Source organism: Megascapheus bottae, chromosome 20 (assembly GCF_031878675.1).
Source record: "Megascapheus bottae isolate mThoBot1 chromosome 20, mThoBot2.hap1, whole genome shotgun sequence".
Lineage (NCBI taxonomy): Eukaryota > Metazoa > Chordata > Mammalia > Rodentia > Geomyidae > Megascapheus > Megascapheus bottae.
In genome coordinates this window covers 16,689,685-16,706,783 of record NC_143528.1, presented here as the reverse complement: position 1 = coordinate 16,706,783, position 17,099 = coordinate 16,689,685, and the positions used below count along the sequence as shown (strand labels likewise).

At 40.2% G+C, this 17,099-nt stretch overlaps 1 protein-coding gene across 2 annotated transcripts in view; it reads left to right on the top strand.

The window, feature by feature from the left end:
* The window catches only part of Asah1 (N-acylsphingosine amidohydrolase 1), a 28,850-nt gene extending 17,960 nt beyond the window's left edge, over positions 1 to 10,890 (top strand). For both annotated transcript variants that reach the window (XM_090354044.1, XM_090354045.1), the window contains 10 exons: positions 293 to 371; positions 2,981 to 3,055; positions 5,056 to 5,101; positions 6,031 to 6,175; positions 6,729 to 6,783; positions 6,912 to 6,993; positions 8,046 to 8,177; positions 8,286 to 8,409; positions 9,342 to 9,398; positions 10,391 to 10,890. In XM_090354044.1, coding sequence (XP_090210170.1) covers positions 293 to 371; positions 2,981 to 3,055; positions 5,056 to 5,101; positions 6,031 to 6,175; positions 6,729 to 6,783; positions 6,912 to 6,993; positions 8,046 to 8,177; positions 8,286 to 8,409; positions 9,342 to 9,398; positions 10,391 to 10,480 — 885 coding nt within the window. In that variant the 3' untranslated portion in view covers positions 10,481 to 10,890. The remainder of the gene's footprint in view (positions 1 to 292; positions 372 to 2,980; positions 3,056 to 5,055; positions 5,102 to 6,030; positions 6,176 to 6,728; positions 6,784 to 6,911; positions 6,994 to 8,045; positions 8,178 to 8,285; positions 8,410 to 9,341; positions 9,399 to 10,390) is intronic.
* The last annotated feature ends 6,209 nt before the right edge of the window (positions 10,891 to 17,099 follow it).

The window sequence follows — 17,099 nt, the reverse complement described above, 5'->3', positions numbered from 1 at the left end:
GCCATCATTGAATTTTGCTTATCGGTCATTAACAGAATACAATTACTACATCATAAATCAGGATCAACTATGTATTGCTTAGTATTAAGCCTCTATAGAGACCCCTGTGAATATCAGATTGTATTTTCTTCTTTGATATTTCCCAGTCTCTAGAGAGAGCAAGAACCAGAATCAGTCTACCTGAATAATTCTTTTTACCTATTGTGGTAGCAATATCTGGACAAATAATATAGCAACAAACCAAATCTCAAAGCATGATTTTAGATTAAATGACTGTTAATCTATTTTTCAGCCTGGTCTACTTGGCAACTTTCCTGGCCCTTTTGAAGAAGAAATGAGGGGAATTGCAGATGTTACTGGAATACCATTAGGTAAAGTCTACTTGGCAACATTTGGAACATTTGATAAAACACTTTTAACATATTTGTATTTATTGAGGAAAGATGGACATCGAACAGAGTAGAAGGATCTTAATAATAAATAATGCTGCTGAACCCCAGCGGCTCACGCCTATAACGTAGCTATTTAAGACACTGAGTTCTCTGCAGATCACAGTTTGAAGCTAGTCAGGGCATGGAAGTCCATAAGACTCTTACCTCCCATTAAACACCAAAAAGCCAGAAGTGGAGTGAGTTATGACTGAAGTAGTAGAGCATTAGTCTTGAGCAAAAAAGACTCAGGGGCATCGCCAAAGCTCTGAGTGCAAGCTCCAGAACAGGATTCCTCCCCCCCCCCCACACACACAAAAAAAAAATGAATACAAATCAATAGACTTATTATTTAAAGTCATCCATGCAAGACCAATCACAACTTAGATCAAGATAGAGGAAATTCTAGGATTCCAAAATACTTTCTCATACCTGTCACAGACAATGCTGACTCCTAAGATAACTACTTTTCTTTTTTCTTTGTTTTCTGACCATATTGGGGTATATTGGGGTCTTGAATAATAGTCATTAAATTATCCTTAAGTATTGATGTTTTTGGAAGCTGTTCTTTAGGTTTCAGTTTGCAATTTGTAGCATCCATTGAAAACGTTTTTCCACTACTACAAAATTTTTATTTAAACCTGCCAAAGTAGTAGAATTACAGTTTTTACTATGGCAGTTGAACTTTAGTTTTACAGGAAAATCAATTCATAAATCATTTCTCACGAAGGTGGATTGATTTTGCTTGTTTACTTTTTTGCCTTTTAATGAACAATTTGAAAAGATAATACAGTAGGAACATATCTGCAGTCTTCATGAAAAAACAAGTCTTGAATTCTTTGATTATGTAAAGATCTCTAGTAATCAGTATGGCTCAAGAGTTCCTGCAAGAAACACAGGCAAGGGTGAAACACTGTTGACTCTCACTTTTCACCTATCTACTCCAGAGGCTGAGATGTGAGGATCAGGGATCAAAGCCAGCCTAGACTAAAAAGTTTTTTATTGCCAGTTAACTAGCAAAAATCCAGAAACGGCAATAATGGCTCAAGTGATAGAGCAATAACATGAGAGACAAAGCCAAGTGAGAACACAATTCAAGCCCCAATATCAGCACAAAATGTTGAAAAATTTAAAAAAAGAAAACCGAACAAGAATATGAGTCCTTTGAGTTCAAACCCTAGTATTAGCAAAAAGTAAAAATAAAATAGAGAACCTCAGTAAGTCATAAATATGTTTAAAAAAAACTAGATAAGATTTAACAGATCAGAGCTGGGAATATGGCTTAGTGGTAGAATGCTTGCCTACCATGCATGAAGCCCTGGGTTCAGTTCTTCAATTACACATAAAAAGAAAAGGAGGCCACAGTGGTGCTATAGCTCAAATGGTAGTAGAGTGCAAGCATCAGGATTGGCAAAAAAAAAGAAAAAAAGATTAATAGGTCATAATAAAATAAGAATGGAGTTTCACCAAAATAGAAATTAAGTGGAAATAAAGCAAACATTTGACTAAAATGAAAAACATATTAAACTTAGTCTCTTGAAAGTAAATGGGACAAAAACAGGATATGCCAGATACCTTTACACTTAATGCTGAGATAGTATTACACAGTTTTGAAAAACTATTTTGAAAGCTGGGTTCCAGTGGCTTATGCCTATATTAGCTACTCCAAAGACTGATATCTGAGGATTATAGCTCAAAGCCAACCCGGACAGGAAATTTTATAAGACTCTTTACTCCAATAAACTAATCACAAAAAACTGTGGCTCATGAGGTAGAGTGCTAGCCTTGAGCAAAAGAAGTTCAGGGACAGCTTCCAGGCCCAGAGTTCAAGCCCCAGGACTGGCAATAATAATAACAATTATTATTATTATGTATGGATGAAATATTCTACAATAGATTTCCTTGGCAACTCACAGTATAACAGATATCAATAAATTTTCATATTTAAATTACTCCCAAAAAGCTTAAAATGCTGATTATTTTGGACATATTATATAACACAGATGTTCAGTTCACCAAATTATCTGTGCCTTTGAGGACTTGTTTATTGTCTTTATTAGAGTCCAAGTAGGTGTGAGACCCTGCCACCTGTCAGATATTCAGGCACACTGAGATTGACTTGTGATACTGACACACACAAAAACATGCATGTGGGGCTGGGAGTTTGGCCTAGTGGTTAAAGTGCTTGCCTAGCATGCATGAAAACCCGGGTTCGATTCCTTGGTACCACATACATACAAAAAGCCAGAAGTGGTGCTGAGGCTCAAGTGGTAGAGCTTTAGCCTTGAGAAAGTCCAAGGACAGTGCTCAGGCCCTGAGCTCAAGCCCAGGACTTGGAAAAAAAAAATGCATGTACACCTATATACATAGTGAAGGTACTTAAATTTTCCAAAAACATTTTTCAGGGCTGAGGTTTTGATCAGTGGCAGAGTACATGTTTATGAATGCATCCTTTGGCTATTGAACTCCAGAGCTACCAAAAACAAACACATTTTTCTCATTCTGTTGTGGTTCTATATATTAACAAATGTCTCCCCTCTGCTTCCTCATAGGAGAAGTAATTTCATTCAATATTTTCTATGAACTTTTTAGTATGTGTACATCAATGATAACAGAAGACAAAAAAGGTAATATATTCTGAAGTGTGGTAAGTAGTGCACAGTACTACATAAAAGAAAAATCTTAGCGGGGCCGGAGCGAGCGGGGCCAGGAGCGTGCGGGAGCGAGCCTGACCGGAGCGAGCGGGGCCGGAGCGAGCGGGGCCAGAAAGAGAAGGGGGCCAAAAAAAAAAAGAAAAGAAAAGAAAAATCTTTTTTAAAAAGTACATTTAAGGGCCGGGAGTTTGGCCTAGTGGTAGAGTACTTGCCTAGCATGCACGGAGACCTGGATTCGATTCCTCAGTGCCACATACATAAAAAAAGCCAGCAATGGTGCTGAGCTCTAGCCTTGAGAAAACCCAAGGATAGTGCTCAGGCCCTGAGCCCAAGCCCAGGACTGGCAAAAAAAAAAAAAAAAAAGGTAGCTTGGCATGGTGGCTCATACCTGTAATCTTAGCAATCCTAGATACTCAGGTGGCTGAGATCTGAGGATTGGATCGAGTTTCAAAGCCAGCCCAGGCTTATCTCCAATTAACCATTCAAAACTGAGAAGTGGGTCTGTGTCTCAAAGGGTGGGGCAGTAGCCTTGAGCTGAAGAGCTTAAGGACAGCACCCAGGCCCAGAGTCCAAGCCCCACAACCAAAGGAAAAAAGAAAGAAAGTAGACCCAGGTGCTAGTGGCTCATGCCTGTAATCCTAGCTACTTAGGGGGCTGAGATCTGAGCATCACAGTTCAAAGCCAGCCCAGGCACAAAAGTCTGTGAGATTCTTATCACCAACTAACAACCAGAAAACCAAAATGGCACTGTGGCTCAAGTGGTAGAGTGCTAGCCTTGAGCTAAAGAGCTCAGGGACAGCACCCAGGCCCAAGGTTCAAGTCCCATGACTCCCTCCCTCACCCCCCCCCCCAAAAAAAGTAGAGATTAGAGGGCTGAGAGTATGGCCTAGTGGTAGAGTGCTTCCCTAAGCACGCATGAAGCCCTAGGCTCGATTCCTGGGTACCACATACATAAAAAAGGCAGGAAATGATGCTGTGGCTCAGTTGGCAGAGCCCTAGCCTTGAGAGAGCCCAAGGGCAGTTCCAAGGCCCTGAGTTCAAGCCCCAAGCCTGGATTTTAAAAAAAGTAGAATTAACAACCAAAAAGGCAGAAGTAGAGCTCTGGCTCAAGTGGTACAGCACCAACCTTATGTGGAAAAGCCAAATACAGTGCTCATGCCCTAAGGTTAAGCTCCAGTGCTGGTACACACAGACAAAAAAAACCACACACCTACAGAAAAACCCATTTCATGCGCAGGCTTATTTTGTATATGTTCCATATACCTCTATATATTGGTAATTTTGTGAGTGCACTGAAAACTAGTCTTACAACCACTCCATTTCCTACCAGCGTGTAACTCAAGTATGCAGAAAATGGCAAGAAGTATTTTGGGACTAGAGACATTGTTACTTGGCTCGTAGTCTGCCTGTGGCCATCTGCTTTATTTAGAAGATGGGAGGGAAGCGTGATGGCTTCTGCATGCAGTGACATGAGTTTTTCTGGAGGCTAATTACAAATATGTTTCCATCATGTTACAGTGAGTGAGCCCTGTGTGTAGCAATCGCACATTCCTACATTACCCTGGCTTGTCTCCAGAGTCCAATGCACATATCTTGCCCAATTTACCCTGACTTTTGATCTATATTCTGGGTGTAAAGTTTGCCCACATCTAATCCTTGAAATCAGTTGCAAGTTTAATTCCTGGGAGGAAGTGATGACCAAGTCATATTAGTTGGTGCTAAAATATCTGTGTCCTGCTAGAACTATGTCAAAGTTGGCCCCCCCAAAAAGGCCCTCATCCCTTTAATCATGCTCTGGTCTTAACCTGATCATTTTGCCCTCAGCTGTTGAGGGTTTTGCTGATGTGCAATGATTACGGTTTAATCTCATTAAGGCTTAGGCTGTCAGGATGCTTGAGTGTCCAGCTGAGATTGGGAATCTGAGTACTACTTTAACTCTGACCACATGTCTCTTTTGCTTAACTTCTAAATAGGTCATCTTCTACATGGAAGAAACATGGACTTTGGAGTGTTTCTTGGGTAAGCATAACTTAATATTATTATTCCATAAGAAGTATAATAGATTGTATTATCTTGATGAAAAAAAGTCTAATTCCATGTCCCCTGTATGGCCATAAATGAAGATGACTGGATTCCTTAGTATCAAGAAAGATAGACATGTTTTCTGTTCAATGAAAGTTTGATTCTAATAAGTTGCATCTAGGAAATAGAAATCAGGACCATGCTTGAGGGTTACAGATGAATACATTACTTATTTCTCTTCTTGACCTTCCTGAAATAAATAATAGTTTGTAATAAAGATTACAGTTGAACATGGCCTGCTATCTACATAGTCATGTGATACAAGGAGCGTAAATGTTTTTCAGCCTCATTTTTATCATCTGAAAACAGGAGATAAAATACTCGTATAAGTCATCTGCTCATAGCTGTGACAAAAATATTGATGGGAACAGTTTAAGATGAGGAAAGCCTTATTTTGGCTCATGGCCCAGAAGTTTCAGCCTGTTATCCGCTGCCTCTAAAGCTGGGGAGGCAGGACATACTGTGGTGGAAGTACCTGGGAGAGGAGACTGCGCACTTCATGGCATGGTAGCCAGTGAGCAAGGTGCTGGGGGCAAGGTATACAGTGCAGGACCTACTCTTTCACCAGGGTCCCCTCCTCTAAGTTTCTGTCCTTCCCAAGAGCTCATCAAATGATGAGGCCAGGGCCCTCAGGGTCCAATCCCCTCCTCCAAACTCCACCTCTCAACGTGGCTCCGTTGAGGACCCCTCCTTTCACACACAATGATTCTGAGATATGGCAGAGCCTACCCATAACAAACCTGATAGTGCAAAGGTCTTCTTAGGCTTGATCACCAGTGGTTATGCAGGTAAAGCTCCTATGAAAATGCCTGAGGTTCCTCTCAATCTTCAGCTGTTCTTAAACATCACCAAAATTTGTCTTCTAGGTGGAATATAAATAACAATACCTGGGTCATAACAGAGGAACTAAAACCTGTAACAGTGAATTTGGACTTCCAAAGAAACAATAAAACTGTTTTCAAGGCTACAAGCTTTGCTGGTTATGTGGGCATGTTGACAGGATTCAAGCCAGTAAGGAATCTATTGTTGCATACTTTTTTTGGGGGGTGCGGGGGTTACTGGAGATCAAACCCAAGACGTTGTACTTGGTAGGCAACCACTTTGCCGCTGAACTACATCCTAGCCCTAGTGTTACATACTTCTATAGTGTGGTATCCTGCCTTTAGCACCTGTGAAAGGTTGAGCTCAAGAAAATGAGGACCTAAGAAGAATATGAAGCCCCATTCCACCCCTTGTACATCTTGTCACTTCCATCACTGCATAGAAATGAATGGTTTCTGAGTCTGGTTTGCATAAGGAACAAGTGGTGAGCAGCAGTCAGGGCCTGAGAGTCCGCATCCAGGATCCAGCCTTGGTCTCGGCTCACATAGGCCAGTCCTACGGGAATTCTCTTTTTGTTTCCTGTCCAAACAGTGTTAACAGTAATACCCCATCCAACTTATAGATAGGAAAATGCTTTGAACGAGTTCTTACTATGGTTCTGATATACCATTGTAATGTCCAGAGGGAAGGCCTTAAAGAGAATGAATGGTTGATGATTCTATGTTGCTTTGTCTTTTCTCAGGGACTATTTAGTCTTACACTAAATGAACGTTTCAGTGTGGATGGCGGTTATCTGGGTGAGTAGTCAGTTCAGAGGTGACATGTCCACAGTCTTTACAAGAGGATGGCTGAACTGTGTTTGTATTTGACAGAAGTCTCACTCTCCCCAGGTCCTGTGACACCATGTATGTGTGATCTCTTCCAGGTGTCCTAGAATGGATGTTGGGAAGGAAAGATGCCATGTGGGTAGGGTTTATCACAAGATCGGTTCTGGAAAATAGTACAAGGTGAAGTGATTCATTGCCTTATTATCAAATATTTCTTTTACTTTAAATTATTCATATCATAATGCAAACCCCAACTTAATATCCATAGAGGAACTGTTGCAGAATTTCTTAGGTGAATCTTTGACACACACAGGAAATTTTATTCATATATTTTGTGTATGTTACATGCTCTTGTACCAATAAAGTGAATTATTTAGAAGTGTTAGAGATATTGTTACTATGAAAGCCATATCCATTTTATAGTCTGCTGTGGTACAGAAGTATTACATTTGCAAAACTGCCTCTCCCTCAATTCACACCACATCTAAATGACTTAGAACAAATAGGCCTTGATTCATGATTTAATACTTCCCAAGGATTAAGTTATTTTTCAAATAATCCATTTGAATTTATTTTTGCCAGGCCTAGGGCTTGAACCCAGGCTCAAGGCACTATCCCTGAGCTGCTTTTGCTCAAGGCTAGTGCTCTCCCCCATGAACTTCAACACCACTTCCAGCTCCTTCTGTTTGTATAGTACTAGGGCTTCATGTTTGCTATGCAAGCACTCTACCACTGAGTCACCTTCCCAGCCCCATATTTCCTAACTCTTATGTACTACAATTGTTTGTTCTGCTGAGGGACAGGCACAGACAATAAGGCAGGAGGATCTTCTTCTTTTTTTTTTTTTTTGCCAGTCATGGGGCTTGAACTCAGGGCCTGAGCACTTTTCTCAAGGCTAGTGCTCTACCACTTAATCACAGCATCACTTCCAGCCTTTTTCTATGTATGTGGTACCGAGGAATCGAACCCCGGTCTTCTTGCATGCTAGGCAAGCACTAGGCCAAACTCCCAGCCCCGAGGATCTTCTTTTGAGGCCATTTCCTTTCTCCTCCAGATGAGGAACCTGCCAAGATTCTCAGATCTTAGTAGCCATATAGGAAGATTGTTCCTGTTAGAACTATTTTTTACCATGGTTTTGAAAAACATGTACCATAGATACTTTAGTTTCCACAAAACTAAGACATTTGCATTCTAAGTCATCTAAATGTATATTTTTTCTTTTAATTATATAGTTACAAAGAAGCCAAGAATACATTGACTAAAACTAAGATATTGGCTCCAGCATATTTTATCCTGGGAGGCAACCAGTCTGGGGAAGGTTGTGTGATTACAAGAGAGAGAAAAGACTCTTTGGATGTATTTGAGTAAGTATATTTGTTTAGGGAGAAAAAGTATAAATGAAAGCCCAGACTGACATATGTACAGATTTAAGACATGAACCCTTAGAAGAAATCTCTCTCTTTTTAATCTAGACTCAATCCTAAGCAGGGTAGATGGTATCTGGTACAAACAAATTATGATCGATGGAAAAGCCCTTTCTTCCTTGATAACCGCAGAACTCCTGCACAGAAGTGTCTAAACCGCACAACCCAAGAGGTACTTAGCATTGTAATATGTAAAAAGAAACTGTCTTCTTTAGGAACTTAGGCCTTCAAAAAAAAACATTATTCAGTATCTCTTAGTCCTTGATGCAGCTTTGTGAGGTTGGGTTTTTTGGGTTTGTTTGGGGGTTTTTTTGTTTTTTTTTGCTTTTGGAAAATGTGTGTGTGCGTGTGTGTGTTCCAGTCCCAGGGCTTGAACTCAGGCCTTGGTCACTGTTTATGAACCAGCCCTTTTGCTCAAAGCTACCACTGAATCTCCAGCTCCAATTCCAGCATTTTGGTGATTAATTGGAGATCAGAGTCTCATAAATGTTTCCAGATAAGGCTGCCTTTGAGTCATGATCCTTAGATCTCAGCCTCCAGAGGAGCTGTTTCATTTTCTTCCATCAGTGCCAGAGTTTAAACTCAGGGCCTTGATCTTATTACCAGGTACTCTTCCACTTGAGCCATGCCGCTAGCCTTTATTTTCTTGAACTCAGGGTCTAGGTACTACCCCTGAGCTTTTTTGCTCAAGACTAGTACTCTACCATTTGAGCCATAGCTCCACTTCCAGCTTTTTTGGTAGTTTAGAAATAAGAGTCTTATGGACTGTGCTTTCTGGGTTGGTTTTGAATCATGATATTCAGATCTTAGCATCTTAAGTATCTAGAATTATAGGGATAAGCCACTAACAGCAAAATTTTGCTGTAGTGTCCCTTTTATTACTCTGTCAGATAACATCAGTTTAGTTAAATAATAGGTCCGAATTGAAAAGGAGACAGAAGAAAAAGAAAATGCATTAGAAGCGTTGTTTCTAGCAGTAAATATAAGGAGGAATTCCTTTAGGGAAGTTGACTGAAAGATGTTCTGGTTGCTAATGGCCCATTTGTGTGGATGGATGCTGCTAACAGCTATGTTTAACTTAAGTAAACTATTTTTATGTCCTAGAATCTGTCATTTGCAACTATATATGATGTCCTGTCAACCAAGCCTGTTCTCAACAAGGTATTTATCTATACATATGTGTATGTTCACACATAGGGATGTATTTCTGAATATTTTGTGTAGCTCAAACCACTCTCAAAATATGATAAAGAAGTTGCTATGGCTTAGTGTCCAAATTAGCCAGTGTTGTTTCAAGCTTTACATATAAGTAAATATTACCTAAATAAAGGTATTTAGGTTAAGTGTAGCACTGTATTCCTCTTCCCTGTCTCTGTCAGAATCTCATACTATACTGTTAGACTAACACCTACAACTTGACAAAACCATCTAAAATCCATTTATGGAGCTCTGTGTTGACAGGTTAGGCTTTCCCCTGGCCCTCTCGTGTCCCTTTATCTTTTCCCCACACTGTAACTAAAAAACACAGCTTTCTGATTACCGCGTTTGCGAACAGTCTTTGTGCATTGTGTCTCTTCTTTCTCATTATACTTCTGCCTCACAATCTGTAAAACATACCCTGTAGCTCCTGCCTGTAGCTTCCCTTAGTTCACTAACCTGCCATATTGCTCAGTTTGCCACACTCGGCTTATGTGTGCTCACATAGGTGATGCACATGCTCTGCCCAACCCTTGTGTGAGTTTGTCTGTGGGCTTTGTGATTTGATAGCTCCAGTTTCATCACTTGTGTTTGAACTGCTACGAGGGGAAGGAGAGCCGACAGTAACCTCTTTCAACACAGTGTAATTCTTAGGCTTCATACAAGTTCCAGTTACACATTAAGTGGGGTTAAGTGAATCTTAATGGTTGTGAGGCAATGTGTTACTTAGGAATAACGCCTTGTAAAGAAACAGAGACTATCCTAACTATTAATATATTATTGACCTGGGAAAACTGATGTTGAATGTTTTAATTAATATGATTATAAAATATCAATACACTGTTATATATTTATTAGTATTCAATTGTTTAATATTAAATAACTTTCTAAATCAAATTTTTTAGACAGAGATGATACCTTAGAATTAAAAAGTTCTTTAAAAACTTTTCTTTCAGTTGACAGTATTTACCACCTTGATTGATGTTACCAACGGTCACTATGAAACGTACCTGCGGGATTGCCCAGACCCTTGTATAGGCTGGTGAGTGAGTGCACATCCAGCCCACCCTCGCATGTGTTCCGAGAAGTGAAGATGTGATGTTCACGTGACCGGCTCGAGCAGCTTCTGATCTCATGCAGGGGTTGTGAGACTCCAGGTCCGTTCTTTCTGGGTCATGTGTGTGGCCTTCTCAGGACACCTACAATTGCACACTGGTTTTTGCACATATTTACCAGCAACGTTTTTAAGTGGAGCACAGCAGTCATCCAGAATTTACTGAGTATCATTTCACTGTGGCATTTGGGGATGAGAATGAGGAGTTAAATCACTGTAGGGCTTACAATGAAAAGCAAATGATGAATTATTTATTTGAAATAAACCAAAGTTCTCTGAGGTTAATTCATTGCCCTATGGAATATAAAAATAAATAACCCATATTAATCATTTTTTTCACTTTTATCTACATATTTGTGTCAGTATTTTCCTTCCGATTTTAACTACTAACAATATACTAATTGCCATTTGCTGTTATATTGCAGTAATATAATTGACTACTTGACTAAAGGAATGACATAGACATTCAGTCTTTCTTTTAATGGGCAATAAATATACCTTAAACTGTGTAAAGAAGTATCTGTTGGCTTTCATACATGATCAGTATGCATGGAAGTCTTTTATGAAGAAAATCGAGGAAGTTGCTAACTTCAAAAAAAGTTCCAGATTGTGTGAATTAGTTAATATACATGTCCAAAACTTAAAACTGGGCACCAGTGGCTCATCCTTGCAATCCTAGCTGCTCGGAGGCTGAGCTCTGAGGATTGTGGTTTGAAGCCAGCCCAGGGAAGAAAGTCTGTGAGAGGCTAATCTCCAGTCACTTACCAAAAAGCCAAAAGTGGGGTATCCTCAAGAGGTAGAATGCCAATCTTGAGTGAAAAAGTGAGGAACAGTGCCCAGGCCCTACTTCTAGCCCTAGCACTAGTGTGGGTGTGTACAAACACACACATACACAATCTTGAAAATAGAAAGTGCACTCCTTTTAAATTCTTACAAGAATTATCTTTCATTTAATTATCTAATAAGTAAGGTTTTTGTACTTCTGATGAATATTTTTTATCTTAGTATATTATTTTTCAGTAACAAACTTAATCTTAACTTTCACAATTGATAGAAGTAGATGCCCTATGTTAAAAGCTGCGTCCACGTTATTTGGCACCATCTCAGCTGTGTGGCGATGAGCAGTACGCAGCTGTTGGAAGGGATATCAGTCAGCACTCATGCATGTTGACTGGGTGTGTGTATATGTGTTGGTTTGAAGGTGGGGGTTATTATCAAGAAATACAAGCTGTACATAATATCTGAATTAAATAGCAAGTGTTATGTAAGTGGGTTATTAAATGACTAAAGGGTCACAATCTTAACATGACTAATACCACCTCTTAACCCAATAGTGTCAGTCTAAGAGGCAGGAGTTCTGAGGAGCCATTTCCCCTAGACAACAGCTGGTCCTTCCACAGAGCAATAACTCCAGGACTGTTGTTTTTTTTTTAAAGGAGGAATTAGGGCCAGGAGCATGGCCTAGTGTTAGAGTGCTTGCCTACCATGCATGAAGCTCAATTCCTAGGTACCACATACACAGAAAAAGCTCAAAGTGGTGTTGTAGCTCAAGTGGTAGAGTGTAGAGTGCTAGTCTTGAGCAAAAGGTGTCCAAGGAGAGTGCTCAGGCCCTGACTTTGAACCCAGGACTGGCCAAAAAAAAAAAAAAAGGAATTATAAGAAGCTTTGTATTAAGATTGGATGAATGCAGAAAAAAAAGTTCAGATTGTGACCCTCTTGTAAGAATGAAATCAGGTAAGCTTGATTTTTTATGTAATATATATATTAATGTAGTGCCCTTTGACGATGATGATAACAAAGAAGTCAGATGATGGATGTTTCAAGCTAATTCTCTACAGACGAGTGGAAGAGTAAATAACAGGCATTGAATTTTAACTCATTTAAAAATTGTAGACCAACTTATATACTATAAACCTTTTTAACACTTTAAGTACTTATGCCTAGCTAAACATACATTTAGTATATAAAGAAAATTCTAGGGGGATGTAAACCAAAATGTTGGTCATGGCTCTATCTGGTTAGTTATTTTGAATTTCAAAGGAAAACAACTTCCTATGGATATTATTTGGACTTTTGTTTTGTTTTGTTTTTAATTTTTCCAGTTCTAGGACTTGAAGTCAGGACCTGGGCTCTGTCCCCAAGCCTCTCTGAGCTCAAGGCTAGCATTCTACCACTTGAGCCACAATGCCACTTCTGGCTTTTTATGAATAGTTTATTGGAGATGAGTTTCATTTAAAAAAAAAAAGTCTTACAGTCTTTCTGCCCAGGCTGGCTTTGAACTATAATTCTCAGATCTCAGCCTCCCGAGTGTCTAGGATTATAGGTGTGAGCCCCTGGTCCTCAGTGACAGTTTTGTTTTTTAGTATTTGACAAAATTAAGATTTACTGTGGATCCAAAGAATGAGCTATAATTTACCTAGCTTTCATAGTATAATTTAAGAGGAAGTGAAGCATGCCTGTCTATATTCCTTCACCAGTAACCTCTCTCTGATAGCTCCTACTGACCCTGTGCACACTGTGCACCAGGCCTCACAGGTGTGGCTCGAACACTGAACCTATTCCATTTTCTCAACAAACCCAGTTCCATTTGAAGTCTTCCTTGGCAGTGACAAATGGAAGTTTCAGTGATTTGCTCTAAGTCAGACAAGAGCAGAGGTGAGAACAGGGATGTGGGCATGTCCACAACAGTGCTGTGTAAATACAAGTGGAACAAGCCATCCTCCATATGACACCCCCACCTGTGGTGGAGACCCCTAGGATGTGGTGCTGGCTCTGCCACCACCCACTGAGGTTCAACCATTGGCTGGTCCTCTGTAAAACTTGTATGCTTCCACGGGGACTGGAAATTTGGGGGATTAGGAACCAGTGACAACAACTTGTAATTTACCAAAGAACTTCAGTCTTTTCTGTACTTGTGATGAACATCACATTAAAAATATAAACAATAGTTGGGTGCCAGTGGCTGACACCTGTAATCCTAGCTACACAGGAGTCTGAGATTTGAGGATTGTAGTTCAAAGCCAATCTAGTCAGAACAGTCTGTGAGACTCTTATCTCTAATTAACTACTAAGAAAGCTGGAAGCAGTGCTGTAACAACTCAAGTGGTAGATTAATCTCCAGAGCCTGAGCTCAAGACCCATCTATAATACCATAAATTTTATATGTATAAACAATATACCTTTGAGTCGCTGCATAGAAGAGCTCAGGAAGTTATTACACAAATTAGTCCCACAGTGTAGGAGAGATGGTGTTTATTAAAGTGCATTTACACAGTTTAGCATTATGTATATACCAAATGTGGCCAGTGGCACAAGCGTGGAGAGGTGTGCAGGGGCTCCTGAAGAATCCACACGACAGGGACAGGACAGGTAACTGCAACTTGTAGAAAGTTGTCAGCTGACAAGAGTTGAGTGTTTTGCCCTAGGACATTCAGAACCAAGACCATTATTTCCCTTCAGTAAAAAGGATATGAGGCTGGCAGAACCGAGCAATTTGTCATCATTTCTGGAAGTTTGCTATGCTTGAGCTTCCTCACTGGCAAGGCAGCTCCTATGGTGTGTGGCATCCACTTGGCCATTCCTTTGACTTCCTTGTTGATGGTGAGAACTCATACCGTGTGGTAGGTTTAGACCTCGTCCACCAGCACCCATGAAGATGAGGAAGGGAAGCTGGTTCACTTATAAGCAGGATTTTTGTTGTTTTGTTTTTGTTTGTTGTCAGTTGTGGAGCTTGAATACTGAGCCTGGGCACTGTCCCTGAGCTCTTCAGCTCAAGGCTACTGCTCTACCACTTTGATCCACAGCCCTACTTTTGGTTTTCTGGTGAATAAGTTAAGAGTCCATGTATGGGCTGGTTTTGAACTACAGTCCTTAGATCTCAGCCTCCTGAGTAGCTAGGATTATGGGTGGGAACGACCAGCACCCAGCCAGGCACAAGTTTTGTTTTTGTTTTGTTTTTTAATTGTCTCTTGCAACTGGGCTTTAGTCTATCAGCATCCTAGATCTACAGGTCCTTAGGTCAGCTCCCGCCCATAGCACTTCTCTGAGGCTCTTTGGAAGGCAGGCTTGAACAAAATAAGTTAGACTACATCTCTCCAGAATCTCAGCAAGCTGGGGGAAGAGTCACAGGATGGAGCAAGTTCATGTAAATCACTAGTTTCTGGACCACCAGGGGCCTGGGTTCACTAGGTATTGCAATATAAGGATGCCACATTATTTAATCTCATCATCATTTTTCATACCTTAAACTTTTCTTGATGGTTTTAACTTTGGGCAAAAAAGCTCAAGATAGTACCCAGGCCCCGAGTTCAAGCTCCATGACCAACACACACATGGGAAGGGGGGAATGTGAGAAAGATCTTTTTTGTTGTTGTTTTTGCCAGTCCTGGTACTTGAACTCAGGGTCTGAGTACTATTCTTCGGCTTTCTGAAGGCTAATGCCCTACCACTTGAACCACAGCACCACTTCCTGCCTTTCTATATATGTGGTACCAAGGAATCGAACCTGTATCTTTGTGCATGCTGGGCAAGCACTCTACCACTAGGTCAAACTCCCGGCTCCTGTGAGACTTTTACCTCCAATTAACCACCAGAAAACCGGAAGTGGCACTGTGGCTCAAGTGGTAGAGTGCTAGCATTGAGCTGAAGACAGAGCCTAGGCCCAGAGGTCTAGCCCTAAAAAAAATGAAAAAGAATTATATGGCAAGTTGAAATGAACATGCTATTAAAATGTTAAGACTTTTACCCTTAGGTATTTACATTGTATTTCCTGTTACATTTTTTCTTTTGTATGATTTATGCATTTTTAATTGTTCGCTATAAATGAGATTTTCATCATATCCCTGTGTCTTGTATTTATGTGTGCACATGCTCTTCTAGGGGTGCCATGACAGACAAATGGCCTGGAATAGGTGGGAGTTCTGATGCCTGTACCAGCAGCTGGTGGGCACGCTGGGTCTTCACACTTCCATTGTAAAACAGGTGATTTTTAACTCCAGCCTTCTCTAAGGCTTGCTCTAGCTTTAGGGCTCTGTATTCAAATGATAGCTCAGGTTTCTAGGCACTTCCATAGCAGCTAGCACCCACATGTGTTTGGACACCCAGAACCACTGTTGGGATTTTCATAAAGATGCATAGGTGAATCTAGTCAGAACTTCTGTATCAGGTATTTAAAATAACATTGCTTGTTTGAGGGATAAAGGGAGCAGGGCAGAAAACATGCAGGACAGCCAGGAAGTTAGTTTGAATGCCTCAAAAATGGATTGCTAACTATAAATGATCTTATTTTCATACACAGAACACATATGTGAATCCTATATACACGAATAAGATTTTATGTGTATACATATAACGTGTATATACATAGAGACTAATGATAACTATGTGTAAGTATGAAAATAATAATGGAATTCATTACCAGGTATGTTTCAGTGCCAGGAAAACGTAGTAAATTGTTTAGTAATCAATTAAGCTAAATTCTTTCACTTCACAGATAAGAAATAATGAGAATGCAATGGTGGCATTGTTTACCAAGGTAAGAGGACTCCTGGTAGGCCTGGCCCAAAGCTGTGTGTGCTCACCTGTGTAGCAGGAAGGGAAATCTTTTGTCAAGGAGAAATAGCTAAGGAAAGATAACTTGATGCCAATAGCAGCTTTGTTCACGAGATTATATACACTGACCACAGAACCAAAGAACAAGACTTCATCATAGTTACTAAGGAAAGTAAATCTAACAGTGATCAGCTCTGTCATCAGTAAATAAATTCACTGTCGAATTTCAATACTTCATTTTAACTATACTTTTACTTCTTTTTTTTTTTTTTGCCAGTCCTGGGCTTAAGCTCAGGGCCTGAGCACTGTCCTTGAATTTTTCTCAAGGCTAGAGCTCTACCACTTGAGCCTCAGTACCACTTAGGGCTTTTTCTAAGTATGTGGTAACAAGGAATCGAACCTGGGTCTTCGTGCATGCTAGGCAAGCACTCTACCACTAGGCCAAACTCCTGGCCCTACTTTTACTTCTTATTCACCTAGATTTTGTTTTTGTAAATCTAGGCCTTGGACTCAAGGCCTGGGTACTGACCTTGAGTTTATTTGGTCAAGGCTAGTGCTCTACTACTTTGAACCACAGCATCACTGCCAGTCTCATGGACTTTTCTGCCCAGGCTGACTTTTTTTTTAATTGTTGGGATAATATATAGAGGGGTTACAGTTACATATACCAGGTAGTAGGTGCATTACTTCTCACACATTGATACCCCTTCTCATGTTTTTGTCCCCATTTTCCTCTCCCTACCCCCACCATCATCCTGTTTTCCCCCTTCCCTTTCCTATTTCAACTAAACAAATTACATTCAATATACTAGGTAACAAAGTCAGATACAGTAACAATACGAGATTAGCCATAAGGGCAAAAAAAGAAGAGAAATAACATAGTACATTAAGAACAACAATTACACAAGATAAAGCTCTTGTTTCCATATTCTAGAGTTCCTTTCATTGAGTCTCATCCTATATAACCTTATGTACCTAGGTTTTGAGCTATTGTGATCTTC